This window comes from Schistocerca gregaria, chromosome 1 (assembly GCF_023897955.1).
Source record: "Schistocerca gregaria isolate iqSchGreg1 chromosome 1, iqSchGreg1.2, whole genome shotgun sequence".
Lineage (NCBI taxonomy): Eukaryota > Metazoa > Arthropoda > Insecta > Orthoptera > Acrididae > Schistocerca > Schistocerca gregaria.
This window is the reverse complement of record NC_064920.1, coordinates 531,520,820-531,543,773: the sequence shown is the minus strand read 5'-3', so window position 1 is coordinate 531,543,773 and position 22,954 is coordinate 531,520,820. Positions and strand designations below refer to the sequence as shown.

Sequence of the window (22,954 nt, the reverse complement as noted above, 5' to 3'; positions counted from 1 at the left end):
TCAAAGACACTCTTGGAGGCACTTGTTTCAGAAGATAGGTATCCTAACAACTGCCTCACAGTATATTTTTTCCTTGCTGACCTTTGTGTGCAAAAATTATTTTATCTTCCAAGACAACAGTAAATTCCATGGTTATAACACCAGAAACAAAAACAATCTACATTTCGAAATGAAACGTCTCACCCTGGTACAAAACGGAGTTTACTACTCCAGCATTAAGCTGTTCAATGCTCTACCACTACATATCGAATGGGTTCATACAGAACTGCCAAAATTTAAACAAATTCTCAAAGATTACCTGACAGAGAAATCTTATTATACTGTGGATGAATATCTGAAACAAAATGTATACCATCACTAAACTTATTGTGTCTAGAAGTAGTTCATTTGATTTTATTGTGGATTTGGGCATTAGCACATTTTTTGTAACAACAAATTGGCTGTGCCTGTATTTACTCTTGTAGGCCTAATATCTGATTTAACTTTGTGCTCTTATCTTTAACCTTTATTTGAAACTCCTTTTCATGTTAAATGGTTGTTATGTTATCTAGCTGACATTGTATCTGTTACTGTATTTATATTGTGTCTTACTTAAACTATGTACAATTTGGCATTGAATTGCCCTTGTATTTATTGTAAGTTTAAATTGAAACCTGTACAATTTGACACGTTCCATATCCTTGTGATTGACTCACTAACTGGATCTATGGAACAAGACATAAATAAATAAATAAATAAATAAACCACCTCAATATTGTACATATAATCTTTAATTGTACCGGGTTTCTCTGAAAAATCATCTAAATAAAAATCTGATAGCTGAGTCAATTGCTTTTGTTGTTCCAAATTCAAATAATCTGATTCCTCCGCTTTGGAGTTAATCAAATTGATCCTACCAAGAGCATCATCTTCCATGGGGTCCAAGTTATAAAATTTGTGGCCTGTTAAGTTGCTGCTAATCTGTAATACTGACAACCCCCTGTGCTTTACTTGGATACTCTAACAGTTTGTCTCCTTGGTTCACATGAAATCCAGAACAACTCTCCTACCTTTGTTCACTGTGCTGAATTCTCTGTGCGAGAGGTCAATATCTGCCTTTCTCTCAGGTAAGAATTCACACCCCACATGCAGGCCACCATAATACCTTAACCACAAGAAAAGAACATTTCATGGCTTCTTGTCCTATGAAAATATCTACTTGCACCTGGTACTTAATAGCTTGTGGCTGTGCACCAGTGGCTCCAGTCACCTTACAGTTTTGCACAGGATATGTGGGCAATTTTCATGCATTACTTATAGCTTTACACGAAGCATAACACAGGACTCTACCTGTTGCTTCTGTGTCAATATATTGTCCATGGGTATGCTATCTATATGTGCTTTGACTATTACTTGCACTGTCTCAGCTCTGGTGCTCTTGCACCTATCTGGTTCCATTAGTAGATCTTTCTGCATACCAGTAGCATCATTGTACCTCAGCATTTGTATATTCACATTATAGGCAAGAGGTGTGCCCCCTCTCTGCCTGTTGACCAACAATGGGGAGCTTATTGTGGTCTGTTCTAGTTTTTCAGCTGTGAGGAGTCCGAACAGCCTTCATTTGTCACTCTGACAACTCTTACAATATGCAGGATTATTATCCTGTGGTGGTGGTGATAATGACGATCCTGTGCTCTGGATCCAGTGTACTGGATAGTTACTGTTATTGTTGTTATTAATATCCTCAGATTTGCTTTATTCATCCTACACTGATTACTGTTGTTGTTGTTATAACCTGGGTTAAATCTGTCATTATAGTGACATTTTATGTTAAACTGCACATGACTGTTTCTGTTTTGCCATCCAAAATTACTTTGTTGTTGCTCATAGTTTCTCCCAATACCATTCCCTTGGTTGTAATGAACATTTTGGTCTTCATGTTTGCACAGAGGTGATTGATCATTCCCATGCTCTGTGCTTGCTTTCATGTTTTCTTGTGCCAGGTCAAGGCGCATAACACAGGCAGATACTTTTCTATCTCATCTTTACTTGATGTGACTTGGTAGTCATAATTTCAATATCCCAATCACATATCTATTCGAAATTGGTTTGTCCTAGAACCTGGTCTTATTTATACACTCCTGGAAATGGAAAAAAGAACACATTGACACCGGTGTGTCAGACCCACCATACTTGCTCTGGACACTGCGAGAGGGCTGTACAATCAATGATCACACGCACGGCACAGCGGACACACCAGGAACCGCGGTGTTGGCCGTCGAATGGCGCTAGCTGCGCAGCATTTGTGCACCGCCGCCGTCAGTGTCGGCCAGTTTGCTGTGCCATACGGAGCTCCATCGCAGTCTTTAACACTGGTAGCATGCTGCGACAGCGTGGGCGTGAACCGTATGTGCAGTTGACGGACTTTGAGCGAGGGCGTATAGTGGGCATGCAGGAGGCCGGGTGGACGTACCGCCGAATTGCTCAACACGTGGGGCGTGAGGTCTCCACAGTACATCGATGTTGTCGCCAGTGGTCGGCGGAAGGTGCACGTGCCCGTCGACCTGGGACCAGACCGCAGCGACGCACGGATGCACGCCAAGACCGTAGGATCCTACGCAGTGCCGTAGGGGACCGCACCGGCACTTCCCAGCAAATTAGGGACACTGTTGCTCCTGGGGTATTGGCGAGGATCATTCGCAACCGTCTCCATGAAGCTGGGCTACGGTCCTGCACACCATTAGGCCGTCTTCCACTCACGCCCCAACATCGAAGCAGCCCGCCTCCAGTGGTGCCGCGACAGGCGTGAATGGAGGGACGAATGGAGACGTGTTGTCTTCAGCGATGAGAGTCGCTTCTGCCTTGGTGCCAATGATGGTCGTATGCATGTTGGGCGCCGTGCAGGTGAGTGCCACAATCAGGCATGCATACGACCGAGGCACACAGGGCCAACACATGGCATCATGGTGTGGGGAGTGATCTCCTACACTGGCCGTACACCTCTGGTGATCGTCGAGGGGACACTGAATAGTGCACAGTACATCCAAACCGTCATCGAACCCATCGTTCTACCATTCCTAGACCGGCAAGGGAACTTGCTGTTCCAACAGGACAATGCACGTCCACATGTATCCCGTGCCATCCAACGTGCTCTAGAAGGTGTAAGTCAACTACCCTGGCCAGCAAGGTCTCCGGATCTGTCCCCCATTGAGCATGTTTGGGACTGGATGAAGCATCGTCTCACGTGGTCTGCACGTCCAGCACGAACGCTGGTCCAACTGAGGCGCCAAGTGGAAATGGCACGGCAAGCTGTTCCACAGGACTACATCCAGCATCTCTACGATCGTCTCCATGGGAGAGTAGCAGCCTGCATTGCTGCGAAAGGTGGATATACACTGTACTAGTGCCGACATTGTGCATGCTCTGTTGCCTGTGTCTATGTGCCTGTGGTTCTGTCAGTGTGATCATGTGATGTATCTGACCCCAGGAATGTGTCAATAAAGTTTCCCCTTCCTGGGACAATGAATTCACGGTGTTCTTATTTCAATTTTCAGGAGTGTATATTTCTCAAATTACTTTCATGAAGTTTCCTGTTTGGGGTGTAGACTTACGTCTCAAGGCTGTAGACTTATGTTCTAAGTCATCCTTGTATTGAATGGTACCAGTACTTTGCTAAAAATGCTCTTTCAAATTGTTTAACAGTGTGACACCTATTTATCATCTCATTTGCTCTCTGTGTGGCATTGCCTTGTATGTGGAAAACAATGAACTGGATTTTTTTGTTTTGATATATATAACAGGGTGGACCGTCTTCTTTTCTGTATTGAATGTTTGAAATTGTATATGCTTGATGAGGCTTTCTTCTATCATCGCCGGCCGAAGTGGCTGAGTGGTTCTAGGCTCTTCAGTCTGGAACTGCACAACCGCTATGGTCGCAGGTTCGAATCCTGCCTCGGGCATGGATGTGTGTGATGTCCTTAGGTTAGTTAGGTTTAAGTAGTTCTAAGTTCTAGGGGACTGATGACCTCCGATTTTAAGTCCCACAGTGCTCAGAGCCATTTGAACCAGCCATTCTATCATCACGTGAGATACAGATGGAACTGCCCCCATAATATTAGCAGTTATCTGTGGTTCTCTCTGTGGGCTAAAATTTCCTGTATTATATTCGTATGGTGGTTTGTGAGTGCCAAAAATGCTTGCTGCATTGCCTTAGGTGTTTCTACCACATGCAATACTACCTTCAGGTTTCTTGTTAAGTACAAATTGGAAATATGTTGTACCACTTCATGTCACCAGCGTGGTAGCTCATGCTTTAGTCTGTCACTGGTGTGTCCTTAATCGGTTTGTCTCATTTCAGCTTCATTGTTGTTATCAAAAACTATCCATTACTTGCTTGCTGTATAGCTTCTTTTGCCTTATAGTCAATCTGTTCTGCAATTTCATTATCCTTTGCCATTAACTAATCATTAAATTCCTTTTCCACCTTCTTTGCTTATTCAGTAAGGTGCTCCTTCTGCAAACGCTCTAAATTTTCTAAATAATTAGTTAACATTTCCTTGTCATTTTTAATAACTGTATGGGCAGCCTGCAAATTTTCTACATCACTCACAAGGTTACTGACGTATTTGGTTACTCACTAAGCATTTTTCATTTCAAATATCTCCGACTGAACTTTTTCAGCCTGCTTGTTAATCTGTCTGACAAGTTCCGTACCTCTTTTGGCTAGTCATTGTTTTCTCTCTTCTAATTTTTGTCCTAAGTATCTGTCTCTCTCCACCTCCCTATTAGCTCTTTCTCTTTCTCTCTCTGCTTATTTTTGGTCTAATAGTCTATCTCTTTCAATCTCCCTATCGGCTCTTTCATTTCTTCACTCTGCTAATTATTGTGCTAATAGTCTGCCACTTTCTCCAAGCTTTTGCAAAAATTCAGCAAAAGGATTTGGCAGCACACACTGTTGCTGCTGTCATTGTGTCTACTTGCAGCATGCTTCTCATTGGTGTATGTGTTTGGCAGCCCTATTTGATCTACATCCTGACTAGTCTTCAGTAGAGTGATTGTAACTGATTGCCGTCACTTGCTCTCTGCATGATACTAGCTGGGGTAATGACTTCACTTTTGTTTCCTATATTGCTCATTTCTTACATGCTTTCATGCATCAAAAAATCTGAGCTAGACTGTGAATCCTTATTCCATCCAACCTTAAGCACAACTGATCAAAAATTGCCGTATAACTTTACACAAGTTACATACATTTAATTACTTGCAAAACAGTGACATAAAATAAAATCAGTGACCAGTAACATAAAAATTCAACATCAGATACACACTCGTATGTCTGTAAAATAATTAATAGTTTTTGAAAAAAATTGAACCATTTATTTAATTACTTATTACTTTCAGTGCAAAATCCCTTTGAAATATTACTACACACCTTGACTCAGCCACTATACTGTGTATCTGGAAAACTTCCTTTGAAAACAAGAGTCCATGCTCAGAGGTCCTTACGTTACACTTTTCTTTATTCATGTTTGCCATAAAATATTTCATTGCTCTCATCTCAGGGCAATTTATTCAATTCTTCATAATTTTCAATTCTTGTTCTCACTGTAGTTTGAGCATGAAAGAAAAATAATAGTACATAATAGTACATAATTAGTACATATACATAGTCATGCACAACATATAAATAAATTTGTATATCTATATATATTTATATTCCTTAGCAATTGGTTTGAGCCCCACATAAAAGGGTGCCAGTTATTTCCTTTTATTCTTGCTTACGGGTCCTTTAATTGATATTCCGATACCAAGCCTGCCTGTAAATTACAAAAACTTGCATACGATAGAGATCAGACTTCCATAGGTAAAACCAATGGAATAAGAATGTGTAAATAGAGAAAAATACTGGATTTGCATTTACTTTTTGTGAATGGGTTCTCTTTTATCATAAGAGGCACCTAACCAATGTATATATTTTAAGATTCTTTTGTTTGTAGCCTAGGCCAAAGCTGTTGTATCTAATTTGGATCTAATATATTGTAAATACTGACATCGTAATAAAAAAACTCTTTGCTGTGCCAGCTGTTGTTAAACGAAATGCTTTAAACTGCTTTATGGCTGCTGCTGTGGAGAAAGACATGAAATATTTTGCAACATTTGAAAGTGCCATGTAATGACAGCTGATTGTTGCACATCAGTAATGGTCTATTTTCTTGTGGAGTGGTAGCTATAAATTGCTAGAAATGGTTTAAATGTTCAAAACCTTGACATAAAGGGTTGAAAGGTTACTTTCAGTAAATACAACGCTAACATTTCACACATATAGTAAGGATTACAACATAGACCTCTTCAATGTAAATGACTCTTTCTCCAAGAACAGTGAAAACAAAAGTAAGACAGACAGAAGATGTAATGGCTATTACAGCCAATTTTTTTTATAGAACGAGAAAAAATGTTATTATGTATAATTGCAGGTTTCAGGGATGGTAGCTACATTGCTCAGACTATGTCATTGATGAAAAGTAATTACTGTGTACTTCAGACATTTCAATGATAAGTTACAAAACTCATGCAATTTTTAGTGTCCAGGTTTGTAGATGTTGTAATGACTGGTAGGGTGTCTCAATATTTGAAGAGGTTTACACAAAAGGTGAAAGGCAGGCTTCATACTTTTTATGAATAGGTTTGAGGCATTGTTTTCTGCTGAGAGACATAGCCCCTGGACCTTGTTTTTCTTGCCCTCTGTCGAGATCTGGGCATTTTGGGAAAGGTTTTATAGTTTGGAATTAGTTATATCAACTTTTCTGTAACTTGTTGCAACTCCACATCCCATCTTAATGGTGAGTCATGGTCTGACCACTCATTTTCCAATTAATTGTTGTACACCTGAGATGTTACACACAATAAATTGTATTGTGCATGTGTTTCTGAGAAAATGTAACTAACTTAATACCAAAGCCAAGAAATAAATTTATCATTCAAAAGTAGACAAGTTTTGACAGTGATGGGTACAGAAATGTGATTACAGTGCCTTTGTGTTTCTCCTTTAAGTGACTGTACAAAGGATATTTTCTGTTGTCAGGCTGGATTGCTTGAATTATTTGATACAATGGTCAAGTTAAGAGAAGAATTGATAAATGATGGAATAAAAGACATGGAAATCATAGAACAGTTAAAACTACTGGATGCTGGATGTCTTGGAGAAGGAGGAGATCTGAATTCAGTATTTTCCAAATGTTTTAGTGGTATGTTTCTTTCAGTTTTAAAAGTGTGGCAACTACTTCCATTCTTAAAGATTAAGTAATTATGTAAGTCAAAATATATTTTACATTAAAGATATTCTCATTATTAAGTATCAAACAAGTGATGAGTGGTATTTGTTACATTCTTTCTCACTGTGGCAGATATAACTTGAACACTTATTGAGTAATGTAATATCAAAGCTATGGATTTATCCATGAGCATAAAAATTCTATGAAGTAAGAACTGTTAACCATATTTCCAAAGTTAAAAATCAATGCTCTGAACATTTTGGTGGGTCTCGAATGACTAATAATTTATGCCCCAACTGAAATGTACATACGCCTGCATTTTTGTGCAATTCTTCGTATAGATTAGATTCAGTTACGTGATATTTAAGAAACGTATCTCAGGCATGAGCTATTGACCATTGGAAAAATACACCTATCAGAGTAGAAAGAAGGTGAATGTTCTTCTGCGTAAAAGACTGACTGAAAAATTGGGTGCCAGCTGTCTCATTCCACCTTCCTCAGCACCTTTAAAAACTTTCTCAAAAAGTTTGGTATGCAAACATATTTGTGCTCTTATTAACATGCAGCTCACCTCTCACCCCCATAAGCTCACCTAATTGTAACTTGCTCAATACTGCCAATCTTCTTCATTCTGTTCTACTACTACTGTCTCTGCTCACTGTCACTGACTTCCTCTTGCTCTCTCTTACTGCTACTGTGTCATTTGTTTCTTCCCTATGCTATTGTCTCCTCTTACTGTCACTATCTGTCTCTTCCTTGTTGTCATTGTCATAGGCTGTGTCTTTCATTATCACTGTCTCTCCCATTGCTACACTCTCCTTCTCTTTATTCCTCTTCCCCTGGCACTGTCTCCTTCACTATTTTCATAGCACTGCCCTTTCACTATCAAGTATGTTTCACTGTCACAGTGCATCTCTCTTTTTCTATACTGCCGTTGCATTCTTCACTCCTTCTGTACCACAACCACTGTCAACTATCTTCCCGTATTTATTGCTTTTCCATATTTGTCCAACTGCCTTGTCTCCTCCTCCCTCAGAATAAAAAAGCACAGATATATTCACATGCCAAAATTTTTTGGAAAATTTTCAAAGGCAGGGCCTACTGATGACAACAAGGACAAATATGCTGTATATTTCTCTGTGCTATGTCATGTTATAAACTATGTTTTCACCTCACACATGATTTTATGTGCATATTTTATGTGTAAAAGTAGGGTAACTTTGCTTTGCACCTCTTTATCTCAGAAATGGATAAAGGTAACAAGAAAATTTTTGAGGTTGCATGAGATCAGGATCTTGGGACTATACTGCAAAAATTACAGCCAATTGCTGTGCATAGCTGTTTTGGAATCTGCAGCTTGGTTTTGGTATCAAAAAACCACGTTTTGGGTATTTCTCATAGTGACTAAGGATTGACGGAAAAGAAAAGATGGCACTTTTAGATAAATGCCTAGAGAACATACTATTAAAATTTGAGCAGTTTTCTGCATTAGTCATTTAATATCTGCAGCTGGTGATGAGAAAATGGTGAAAAATGCATTTTTCAGATTTTATCAGGAACTGTCCATGAGCGAAATGGTGCCTCCATAATCCCCTGAAGGTGTACCATAGACCACAGCTAATGCAAAAAGAAACAATGATTTTCCTAAGCTGTAAGTAATAAGTAATATTCAAACTTTGACCGTATATTATAGGGTATATACAGTTAGGTGATCGGCCTGTTGTATAGGCAGATGGTTTCTAGCCCAAGGAATTTCCAAAACACTTGATCATACATTTCTATTGCCAGTAGAACCTGATATATGAGTAACAGAAAAATCCTGTTGTTTTATGCTTGGTGTTTTGAAACGTATTGGTAGTGTATGCTGTTGCATACGTACTGATCAGAATTTTACAGCCAGTCGGGGAGGCCGAGTGGTTCTAGGTATACAGTCTGGAACCGCTACTACAGTCTGGAGCCGCATGATCGCTATGGTCGCAGGTTCGAATCCTGCTTCCGGCATGGATGTGTGTGATGTCCTTAGGTTAGTTAGGTTTAAGTAGTTCTAAGTTCTAGGGGATGATGACCTCAGAAGTTAAGTCTCATAGTGCTCAGAGCCATTTTTTTAATTTTACTAGTACACATAACAAAGAACTTATGTGGAAGCAACACAAAAAAATGGCTCTGAGCACTATGGGACTTAACATCTATGCTCATCAGTCCCCTAGAACTCAGAACTACTTAAACCTAACTAACCTAAGGACAACACACAACACCCAGCCATCATGAGGCAGAGAAAATCCCTGACCCCGCCGGGAATCGAATCCGGGAAGCCGGGCTTGGGAAGCGAGAACGCTACCGTACGACCATGAGATGCAGGCGGAAGCAACACATGTACAACACTTAGTCTGGCTTTCTCTGCACTTAGAAGTATCTATGGCTGCAACAGTTTCATACAAAAAAATTGGCTTTTTTTATTTTTGCATTTTAGCACTTTCTTTCACTGTGTGAAATCATTTTCTGGCACATTACAGGGAAAATAAATAATGTAATAATTCTATAAATCAGATGATAATCAGAAGTTTTCATAAAGTTAATAATTTCAAATTTATTTTCACTCATATCACACACATACACAACTACATGTGCAATCTCGCAAAGATCAAATTACAGTATTATTTTGTGTGCAGTGCACAGAGAAGTTAAGTTTTTTTCTCATTTCATACTAGCATCTGAGCTATTTGCTATTAAAGTTAATCTTGTGTTAACTTTATGAAGGTCTCCTGTATGCCTTGTATTATGGTTGTGTATTTCAGATGTTCCCATTTGTGAGCTTAGTGTCACCTTTCACTGTTGTAACAGTTTATAGCATATACATGGCATAAACAGCAGAAATATTAAAACTAGTAAATAGGCTTTTACAAGATGTTCCTTGTTTTACTATAAATTATCCGCGATGTTGTCGACTCCAATATGGTGGATAACGCAGTGCGCCTGTGTAAAATATGTGACAAAAAGTGTTTGCGCTGTTACAAAAAAAGAAGAAAGGCCAAGAAAAAACAAGGAGAGGAGAATGCCAGCTGCAGCATCCAAACTGCTGTCGATATTTTACCTCTGCAGAAACTGAAGATACATGTAATTTGCCAGCTGAAGATGGGTGCAAACCCAAAATGCATATTGGCATAAATAAAATGCATTAAAAAGTGGCTGGTCACTGTATTTTTATAGTAAAATACCATTATCCACAGCCACGGAGCTCAACAGTCCAAATAAAATGGACAAACTTTTATGTTCCTTGTTTCATTTGTACTACAGTCCTGAAGGTTCTTTTCTGTAGCATGAAAACCTTTTTCATATTATCATAGAAGGTTCCACTTCACAGTGCTGTTCCATAAGACAGGAATGGATATACAAACCCAAAACATGCAGACCTTAGAGTTTCAGAATTAAGGTATGGTGATAATCCCATTAATACATGTAAATCACGTATAACTTTTTTTGCAGGCATGGTCAGCCTGCTGCTTCCCTGAAAATCAGTTATCGATGTATAAACCCAAAAAGTTACATTCTGGACAGGCTTTACACAGAATCTCACCATTTAGAGTATTTGTCTATGATGCAAAATGAATAATATTTGTTTTTCTCTGTTAACTTTTAAATTGTCTCTTTCAAAGTGAGCTCTTGTCTTTTCAGTGAGGTTCAGAATCTCTTCAGTAACGCTGGTATCATATTACTCACAACAGGCACCTAATGTGTCATTACAATACATAGTGACCAGATGATTATTACCTAGAAATCTTGGAAAAATAATTTATATAACATATATGAGAGGGAATGCACCTAAAATTGAGCTGCTGGGCAACACCAAAATGTACATTTTTTGTTTTTGTCTGTCTCCTCTCCAGTACTTATCCATCATCGTATACAATTTCTATACACTGTAATCTGCCTTTTAAATATGATTCCAGCAGTCAGTAACACCACTCATCACAGTTTTTCATGAGAGCGCACTATGATGTACTTTATTGAAAGCTTTGGAGAGGTTCAGAAATACTCTTGCTGCTTGGGACTTGAGATTTAGTTTTTCAGGTAAATAATGGGCAAGCTGCACTGCTGTTGACATGATACTTCGACCTCTTCTGAAATTTTGCTGGAAATCACCTAATATGTCAGCATTACTGGAATGTTCCAAGGTGTTTTTTCACTATTTTTTTTCAAATCAGTTTGATGAATGTTGAGAGTAGAGCAATAGACATGTGATAGGTCCATGTGTGGTACCATTACATTCCAAAAAGCTGTGCGCAAACACATAATTTTTGAGGGGTCATATCTTGGGTTTTATTGATTCATCTACATTGACATCTACATTTATACTCCGCAAGCCATCCAACGGTGTGTGGCGGAGGGCACTTTACATGCTACTGTCATTACCTCCCTTTTTGGTTCCAGTTGCGTATGCTCGCGGGAAGAACAGCTGTCTGAAAGCCTCCATGCACGCTTGAATCTCTCTTATTTTACATTCGTGATCTCCTCAGGAGGTATAAGTAGGGGGAAGCAATATATTCGATACCTCATCCAGAAACACACCCTCTCGAAACCTGGACAGCAACCTACACCGCAATGCAGTGCACCCTCTAGCAGAGTCTGCCACTTGAGTTTGCTAAACATCTCTGTAACACTATCACGGTTACCAAATAACCCTGTGATGAAACGCACCGCTTCTCTTTGGATCTTCTCTATATCCTCTGTCAACCCAATCTGGTACGGATCGCACACTGATGAGCAATACTCAAGTATAGGTTGAACGAGTGTTTTGTAAGCCACCTCCTTTGTTGATGGACTACATTTTCTAAGGACTCTTCCAATGAATCTCAACCTGGTACCCGCATTACCAACAATTAATTTTATATGATCATTCCACTTCAAATCGTTCCGTACGGTTACTCCCAGATATTTTACAGAAGTAACTGCTACCAGTGTTTGTTCCACTATCATATAATCATACAATAAAGGATCCTTCTTTCTATGTATTCGCAACACATTACATATGTCTATATTAAGGGCCAGTTGCCACTCCCTGCAACAAGTGCCTATCCGCTGCAGATCATCCTACATTTCGCTGCAATTTTCTAATGCTGCAACTTCTCTGTATACTACAGCAGCATCTGCGAAAAACCGCATGGAACTTACAACATTATCTACTAGGTCATTTATATATATATATTGTGAAAAGCAATGGTCCCATAACACTCCCCTGTGGCATGCCAGAGGTTACTTTAATGTCTGTAGACGTCTCTCCATTGATAACAACATGCTGTGTTCTGTTTGCTAAAAACTCTTCAATCCAGCCACACAGCTGGTCTGGTATTTTGTAGGCTCTTACTTTATCAGGCGACAGTGCGAAACTGTATCGAATGCCTTCCGGAAGTCAAGGAAAATAGCATCTACCTGGGAGCCTGTATCTAATATTTTCTGGGTCTCATGAACAAATAAAGCGAGTTGGTTCTCACACGATCACTGTTTCTGGAATCCATGTTGATTCCTACAGAGTAGATTCTGGGTTTCCTAAAATGACATAATACGCGAGCAGAAAACATGTTCTAAAATTTTACAACAGATCGATGTCAGAGACCCTTCTTGAAGACTGGGACTACCTGTGTTATTTTCCAATCATTTGGAACCTTCCGTTCCTCTAGAGACTTGCGGTTCATGGCTGTTAGAAGGGGGGCAAGTTCTTTCGCATACTCTGTGTAGAATCGAATTGGTATCCCATCAGGTCCAGTGGACTTTCCTCTGTTGAGTGATTCCAGTTGCTTTTCTATTCCTTGGACACTTATTTTGATGTCAGCCATTTTTTCGTTTGTGCGAGGCTTCAGAGAAGGAACTGCAGTGCGGTCTTCCTCTGTGAAACAGGTTTGGAAAAAGGTGTTTAGTATTTCAGCTTTACGCGTGTCATCCTCTGTTTCAATGCCATCATCATCCCAGAGTGTCTGGATATGCTCTTTCAAGCCACTTACTGATTTAACGTAAGACCAGAACTTCCTAGGATTTTCTGTCAAGTCAGTACATAGAATTTTACTTTCGAATTCACTGAACGCTTCACGCATAGCCCTCCTTATGCTAACTTTGACATCACTTAGCTTCTGTTTGTCTGAGAGGTTTTGGCTGTGTTTACACTTGGAGTTAAGCTCTCTTTGCTTTCGCAGTAGTTTCCGAACTTTGTTGTTGAACCACGGTGGGTTTTTCCCGACCCTCACAGTTTTACTCAGCATGTACCTGTCTAAAATGCATTTTACGATTGCCTTGAACTTTTTCCATAAACACTCAACATGTTCAGTGTCAGAACATAAATTTTCGTTTTGATCTGTTAGGTTGTCTGAAATCTGCCTTCTATTACTCTTGCTAAACAGATAAACCTTCCTCCCTTTTTTTATATTCTTATTAACTTCCATATTCAGGGATGCTGCAACGGCCTTAAGATCACTGATTCCCTGTTCTGCACAGAGTCGAAAAGTTCGGGTCTGTTTGTTATCAGTAGGTCCAAGATGTTATCTCCATGAGTCGGTTCTCTGTTTAATTGCTCGAGGAAATTTTCGGATAGTGCACTCAGTATAATGTCACTCGATGCTCTGTCCCTACCACTCGTCCTAAACATCTGAGGGTCCCAGTCTATATCCGGGTAATTGAAATCTCCACCTAAGACTATAACATGCTGAGAAAATTTATGTGAAATGTATTCCAGATTTTCTCTCAGTTGTTCTGCCACTAATGCTGCTGTGTCGGGAGATCGGTAAAAGGAGCCAACTATTAACCTAGGTCGGTTTTTGAGTGTAACCTCTACCCATAATAATTAACAGTAACTATCCACTTCTACTTCACTACAGGATAAACTACTGCTAACAGCGACAAACACGCCACCACCGATTGCATGCAATCTATTCTTTCTAAACACTGTCTGTGCCTTTGTAAAAATTTCAGCAGAATTTATCTCTGGCTTCAGCCAGTTTTCTGTACCTTTAATGATTTCAGCTTCGGTGCTTTCTATCAGCACTTGAAGTTCCGGTACTTTACCAATGCAGCTTCGACAGTTTACAATTACAATACCGATTGCTGCTTGGCCCCTGCATGTCCTGACTTTGCCCCGTACCCTTTGAGGCTGCTTCCATTTCTGTACTTGCCCAAGGCCATCTAACCTAAAAAAAAAGCCCAGTCCATGCCACACAACCCCTGCTACCCATGTAGCCGGCTGCTGCATGTAGTGGACTCCTGACCTATCCAGCAGAACCCTATACCCCACCACCCTATGGCACAAGTCGTGGATCTGCACCCCACACGGTCGCGGAACCATCTCAGCCTCTGATTCAGACCGTCGACTGGGCTCTGTACCAAAGGTCTGCAGTCAGTCCTGTTGACGATGCTGCAGGTGGTGAGCTCTGCTTTCATCCCAATAGCAAGACTGGCAGTCTTCTCCAAATCAGATAGCCGCCGGAAGCCAGAGAGGATTTCCTCCGATCCATAGTGACACACAACATTGGTGCCGACATGACCGACCACCTGCAGATGGGTGCACCCTGTAACCTTCATGGCATTCGGAAGGACCCTTTCCACAACTGGAATGACTCCCCCCTGTATGCACACGGAGTGCACATTGGTTTTCTTCCCCTCTCTTGCTGTCATATCCCTAAGGTGCCCCATTACGCACCTGATGTTGGAGCTCCCAACTGCCAGTAAGCCCACCCTCTGCGACCGCCCGGATCTTGCAGACTGAGGGGCAACCTCTGGAACAGGACAAGCAGCCATGTCCGGCCGAAGATCAGTATCAGCCTGAGACAGAGCCTGAAACCGGTTCGTCAGACAAACTGGAAAGGCCTTTCATTCAGCCCTCCGGAATGTCTTTGGCCCCCTGCCACACCTCGAGACGCCCTCCCACTCTACCACAGAGATAACAAGTCAAATGCTTGGATAGCATCATTTGTATGGTTCTTGGGAGATCAGGCATAGTGCAGCTGCCCTACAGTACTGGGTCAAAATTTAAATATTACACACTTCCTCCAGCTAAGACAAAGTGAGCAAATCAGTTGTTTCTTTCAGATTATGGGTGTGTATGTCAAGCCTTGAAATATTTATATTATGGTGTACAGAGAGAAAGAAACTGCTTTCCTCACATGGAGGATTACTATTATAAGGAAATAAAATATTTGTTTTACAATTGTCCTTAAAGTTTGATTTAACACTCCTTGCTGCATTTCGTGCATCATGTGTTCAGGATTATAACTGGTATCTAATAAAGATTATCTTTTCAAAATTTTCCTTTTTACTGGAAGTGGTGGCTTTTTCCATTCTTCTAATAGTGATTTTATACTGTGAGCAATTCTGATAGCAGGCAATCAGACTTCTTAGCTGTGCGTTCTTCTCTTCCATTGCTAATTAATATTTGCATATAATAACTCAAAGAGACATTATTTCATACTTTTGGGAATCAATAACACGTATATTTTTTCATGAATTATTGATACAGGCAGAACTTAACATGCAGATCATCTGAGAACAGATAAAAGAAGATAAAAAAATGTTCATTTTCATTAAGACTCCCTCGATCTTTTCAGCGATATAATATCTTAAGTTTTGTATACACCTTTATGCAACATAAATACATTGTCAAAAATTTCTTTCATCATCATTCCTTTACCATTTACTATTAAAAATTATCATGTCATTTTTCCCATACATATGTTACATCACATATGCCCCCATTATCTGCTGGGAGTGAAAACCTCAGTACATGATGATAGCAGATGGTAGTTGGATATCTCATTGAACACATGGAATTAAAATTTTTTACATCATCACAAAGCCATAACACATTGACACAGGTTTCAAGTTAGTTTTTACACTTGCAATGTATGATTTAGACTTTATTATGTCCTTCAACACCAGTGGATTAAGATCATGGTCAGGGACACAATTCCTTTATTATTGAATCAAGGATAGGTATGGGAGTGTCAGGGATTGTTTTATACATTTTCTTTATTATTGTCACATGTCTGCCTATCTTGAAAGCTAAAACTTAAATTCTAAAGAAACACAAAATTTACAAACAACAGTTATAAAATATTTAAGGCTATGCAAAGGCTATTGTTTTTGAACACTTTTTGGCTTTATGGTTTATAGGAGAGCATGTCATGTGTAAAAATGTCTTTTAGTTATTTCTTATGGAGTGACTTCATACATTTTCATTGGATCATGTCAATCAACAGTGTACATTGAGCCTTATGATTGCATTGTTTCGAACACCATTTTTCTTTTGAGTTGTGTTGTTCTGGACCGATCATTGGAACACACAGTGTTGGTGGTACTTCAGTTCACGTGAGAGAGCAAGTACACTGGGGCCATACACAGGTGTTTGGCTTGTGCCTTCGTGATATATCTCCAGGATATTACGGTTGTTCAGCCATGGCCTGGTGGAAATGAATGGTGGTACAAGATGTAGTATATAGAGCCAAGACATCAGTCCTTTAAGTTTGTGATGTTATTGTAATTTACTTTGATATAGTCAATGTCATGGCATCGGTTTCTGTTCTGTCAGTGCATGGTGTACACTTAGCTTCACTCATACCTGAAGTTCTGCATTGAAGCCTACACTTCACTTTATCACTTTAATTAAAAACCACTGATATGTATTTATCATAAAATTATATAATTTCTTTTCTTTGTACAAACTTCACTTTATCTAAGTCTCATTTATTTCTTCCTCAATATTGTGATAACAATCATAGTTAAGTTTGCCTTCCTATATGTACTTTTAAATTACTCTTTACATATAAAGGAACATCAAAGTTGAATTTCTTACGTTTGTGTTACAATGAAAATTTTTCTATGTAGTAATCACATCATACAGTTCTCTTTTGTTATGAATTTTGAGCTTTTCACATGACCTATTAAATCTAAACCAAAAACCTATAATCCACACACCTGCAATCAGATTCATCAGTGTCTAAAGAAAAGTTTACTGCTGTATCTACTTAGAACTGATCTTTTAGTTGCAGAAATCAAGACAAGACTCAACATAAAACATATACTCTTCAAATAGAAAATATATAACCACACTACAGTGGAAATGTGTCATGGAAACAGACATTAAAATGGATAGTGTAGTGTAACTTAACACTACTTACTACTTGTAATATGTACATTTTTAAATAGATGGGTGACTCCAAGTATGAGGTGACATTGTATTTGCATTGTGTTGTCTCACAACATTATTTTCAACTCACATTGGTGGTACTGTTTGTACCTCTCCAACTTCAATACCTTTCATATATGTTCAAATATACATCCATTGTTGCAATTGTCATTTTACAGTATTAACAGTGGTGGATCATTCTTACAATTATAGTCCACCTTGTTAGTTGAGAGGTCAGCAAGTCTGACTGCCATCCAATGAGCTCTGGTTCAATTCTCAGCTGGTTCAGAGATTTTCTTAGCTCAAGAGCTGAGTGTTGTGTTGTCATCATCATCAACATGCTAGTCACCAAATGTGGTGTCACCTGAAAGTACTTGCAATTCAGCAGCCAAACTTCCCCAGGGGGGACTCCCAGCCATCAGTACCATAACTATAAATGTTTATATAATTAATCTTATATTCCTGTATGGCAAGTCTTAGTAATGCATATTTCTTTCACACCCTTAAAAAGAAATGTGTGAATATCCTACAATTATATTGGCTTACCATAAAAAGAAATGTTAAGTTGCAGACAGGCACAACATAAAGATTTTGACTTCAGCCTCCATCAGAAAAAGACTAACATACACCATTCACATACACAAGCAAGCACACCTGATGCACACATAACTGCCAATTTCATATCTCAGACCAGAATGCATCCAGCACATAGAATGAAAGCAGCAGTCTGGTGGGTACAGGGAAGGGAAAGGGATAGTAGTGTATGGGTGGGGAGAGACAGACGAACACTGTTTGGTGGAGTGTGCAGGGACTAGAATGCCAACAAGTGCTGTGTCAGGGGGTTGGTGGGAAAAAAGGAGCAAAAAAGGGAGAGAAATGGGGAAAGGCGTGTAAATGCATTGTCAGAGGGCAGCAAACAAACAGCGTGAGAGACAAGAAAGGGGATCCCCATCAGGGGCCAGACCACCTGTGAAAGCAGCCATGCCATTTACCAGCTCTCTGAAATCATTGCACAGCTTTTTATTTTGGTATGACTACCAATGACTGTCCACCAGGATGAATGGCCACTGCCAAAATGTGGTAAGAGCAAAGTAGACCACCCTGTGGCACAACATGCATCTCAACATAACACATTTGATTTCAATGGCCACTTCACTACCCGAGCCATTTGGGTCCTTCCCTGCACCACCAGCTTCCCTGAATTGTGCAGATGGGAGTTATCCTTAGTGCTCCACTCCTATAATTATCCCAGCCTCAACCTACGGTAACATAGTGTCCACCCCATCCTCCACCCAGCAGTTTCCACCCTCTCTCTCCTGTCATCTCCCCATTCTTGTCTCCCACACTGTTTATTTGCCGTCATCTGCCAACACACCTGCCCATCTTTCTCCATTCATCTCCTTCTTTGCTTCTGTTTTCCCCACCTTCCTGCCCCACAACCTTCTGATGTTGCACTTGTTGGCATTACAGTCCCTGCTCACTTCACCAGACAGTGTTCATCTCTCTCCTTTCCCATACACTACTATCCCTTTCCTTTCCCTGTGCCCTCGAGACTGCTGGTTGCATCCCATGTAATAGTAGCATTCCGGACTGACATGTTGGAGCTGGAACTCGTGTGCATGAGGTGTACTTGCTTGTGTGTATGAACTTTGTGTGCTTCTTTTCTGCTGATGGAGGTTGTGGCCAAAAGCTTTATGTAAGTGTCTTTTATAATTGTGCCCATCTGCAACTTAACATATCTTCTTTATGTTAAGTAGCAATCTGTCTTTTCCTCACTGTCTTCATGGACGAGCAGCACACAGTACTCCACTTAATATAGATGTGAACAATTCAAAATCTGTATTTTATTCAAGCATTTTACTATCTGTTCTGGGTTCTGTATTAAATTCATGTAAAATGTACATGGTTACATCCTGATTTTAGAGGGGCAAAGGATTAACTTTGGTCTATATTGTTAAATGCTTTTATGTTAATTAACAAAAACATACATTGTAAACAGATATGTAGCTTGATTCTTCAAATGCTTACATGATTCACTGAACATATTAGGGCACAAAATATACATTTTCAGCTCTTATGTTACAATTAATGTTACTTTTACAGTCACAGTAAAGGGTCCTCATACCTGTCTTGCTACTGCATGTATGTTCATACCTACCATTGTATTTATTATTTATACATTCCTTTCTCTGCTAAATGGGATGTGTTCCTGCATCATTCTCTTAAAATTTACCACTAGACAGAGTAATTAAATGCTTGACTACCTGTCAGTAAGCCAGAATACTATTCATTCATAAGCACAATATTTACAGTGAAGTTTACAACAAATTATTTCTCACTCATATGGAACATTGTTCTTGTGTCTTTCACGGTCCACAAATACAAAAATTAAACTTGTCCTGACAAAGCTCATGCTAGTGAGTTCACATGTTAACTCTCCTGTTGGCGGGATAGTTTCTACAACTCACTGCATTTGTTGCTGGTAAAACTTACCTTTTGAGAACTTTGCCCATTGAATTATACTATAAGTGCATTGTAATAGTATTATTTCATTTCATTTTCATTCATTTCATTTATTATCATCCTTTTCATCATTTACATGATGTAGGAATTGTCATAATACTGTCCAGAATATGCACAGCTGAATATTACAAATTTCTACCAAAGATACAAAATTAACATTATGTTGAAAATTAAAACATTGAATTCATGTGTTGTTCCTTTACATGCTCCTTTAACATGTGCCGTATGTGATGGATTTATATATATTTAGTACATTTTGGAAAACAGATATTACACATAATTTTAGAGTTAAAAAGAGTATAAATGAGACATAGAACTGACAATGAGAACATGATATTAACAATACAACTATGAGTTAGTGATTTAAGGATTCAAAATATTCCTCTATGCTATAAAAACATTTATTTATCATAAACTTTTTTAATTCTGACTTAAATTTTCCTTCATCTTCTGTTTTCCTGATGCAGAGTGGCAGGGCATTATAAATCTGTATTCCATAGTGGCTCACATGTTTTTGAGTTTTTGTTTTTCTTGTTCTTCCTACATGCAGATTCTTACAGACATGTGTATTGTAGTCATGAATATCTGAATATACACATAAACAACTCAAGTGTGTTCTTGTATGCAGTACGCTTTTTAATATGTACAAAGATGGCACTGTAAGTATGTTTAGCTGCATGAACAAGGGCTTGTAGTGTGTTTGTGGGGAGCTCTGAGTAATAATTCTAATGGCTCTTTTTCTGTAATTTAAAAACCTCTCTCAACCAACATTTAGTTGCACCCCAGAATGTTATTCCATAGGATATAATTGAATCGAAATAAGCCATATACACTATCTTGTACATTCTGCACTGCAAACTCTAGAAATTATTCTCAGTGCAAAACATGCTGAATTGAGTGTTTTGGATATGTAATGCAACATTTACTATCTGATTCAGTGTATCGCTGAATCGATGCTGACCCCACAAAAAGTGCTGAGAGAAAGACCAAAAGCCTCCTGAAGAAAAGTGGTTTGTTGCAGGACACTATCAAGAGCCTTAACACCTATAGTGCTGTTCCCCCTGGGTTATATGGCCTTCCGAAGGTTCACAAAGAAGGGGTTCCTTTCCGTCCTACAATGAGTAAAATCGGCTCTCCGACATATCGTGTAGCCAAGCATCTTGCTTCTCTGTTGAGTCCACAAGTAGGTTGGTGTGAGCATCATATCAGGAACTCAGCTGATTTTTTACGTTGTTTGGATGGACTGAGGTTGAATGACTCTGATATTTTAGTGAGTTTCGATGTGGTCTCTCTCGTCACTCGTGTTCCTCTGTCTGATTTGTTGCAGTTAATTGAGGCCAGGTTTGGTGCTGAATTAACTAATCTATTTTGGCATGTGTTGACATCCCCTTACATTTTATCTAATGACCAGTATTACGAGCAGACAGATGGAGTTGCGATGGGTAGTCCGTTGTCTCCTGTGATAACAAATTTGTTTATGGAAGACTTCGAGGAATGTGCATTGGAGTCGGCGCCTTTGAAACCCACCTGTTTCTTTAGATATGTTGACGATACCTTCATTGTTTGGCTTCGTGGTAGGGAGAATTTGAATGTCTTTCTAGAACATCTGAACTCGATCCTCCCGAACATTCATATTATGATGGAGGTGGAAGAGGATGGTTGCCTTCGCTTTCTTGAAGTGTTGGTTAGGAGGAAGGATGATGGATCATTGGGACATGCAGTCTACAGGAAACATACTTACACTGACTTGTACTTACAGGCTAATAGTTGCCACCATCCAGCTCAGCATGAAGGGGTACTTCGTACCTTGGTACACAGGCCACATGTCATTTTTGAAACTGAGACTTTGTCAGCTGAGCTGTCCCATCTTGAAGTTACATTTCGTCAAAATGGTTATAGTGATAGACAGATTGAACATGCATTGCGCTATTGACCAACTGTCCATCGGGTGATTGATGATAATTCTGAGTCAACACCTAAGTCTACTGCCTTTTTGCCTTATGCAGGAAACATGTCCAACAAGATCAGTCATATTTTACGGAAATATGATGTGGAATGTGTTTTCTGACCTCCATCTAAAATTAGAGCACTTTTGAGTTCCGTTAAGGATGATCTTGGACTGCGTAAGGCGGGTGTATATCGTATCCCTTGTCGCTGCAGCATGGAATTCTTGGTCAAACTATCAGCACCATGGAGGACCGATGTACTGAGCATAAATGGCACACATGATTACAGCAGTCAAATAGATCTGCTATTGCCGAACATTGCTTGGATACTGGTCATCCCTATGTTATATAATAACATCGAGATATTGGCATGCACGTCCAGCTATTGGGACAGTGTTATTAGGGAGGCAGTTGAGATTAAATTAGCGAGCAGGGATGGAGGTTTCCGTTTAAACTCTGAATCCGGCTCTCTCCCTTGTCAAAAAACAGAGGGACGGAGTCAATGCTACCTCACCTGTGAATTCATCGTCTCACTATTGATAGCTCTGACTTTGGTCATCTTTGGTGGCACTATTGTTCAGTGTGTGTGTTATTTTTCCTGCTTCAGTCCCAGAACTGAGGTTTTAAATTTGCATGTACGCCGCCTGTCCATTGCAGTTTGCCTTGCAAGTGGCGGGGTGTTCTCCTGCCGAAATATCGGCGGTCGCTGAAAGTGTTACCTGGCTGAATTTCCGGAAGTTATTTGAAATTTATAAATTTGCTTTTTTTTTTACAGGTAACTCGATCCATATTATCTGAGGATATTCATAAAAAAAACTGAAGTACCACTGAAATTAATCTTCTTCATTGGGTTAGTTTTATTACTTTTTCTCACCACTTGATTATCAATTAAATATGGGAAAATCTTGTAAAATCTCACAGTTTTCCTTTGATAAAACTATGTAACCAAACAAGATGTTGTTTTTATACTTTGTTTCATTCTTGTCAGGCATGGAAAACTTCGTAACAGATGAAAAACATGATAACTAATTGAAACTTCCTGGCAGGTTGAAACTGTGTGCTGGACCAAGACT

General features: G+C 39.4%; 1 protein-coding gene across 6 annotated transcripts in view; it reads left to right on the top strand.

The window, feature by feature from the left end:
* The window catches only part of LOC126355145 (cingulin-like), a 507,535-nt gene that overhangs the window by 118,204 nt on the left and 366,377 nt on the right, over positions 1–22,954 (top strand). For all 6 annotated transcript variants that reach the window (XM_050005361.1, XM_050005344.1, XM_050005351.1 and 3 more), the window contains one exon: positions 7,061–7,223. In XM_050005361.1, the coding sequence (XP_049861318.1) occupies positions 7,061–7,223 (163 nt within the window). The remainder of the gene's footprint in view (positions 1–7,060; positions 7,224–22,954) is intronic.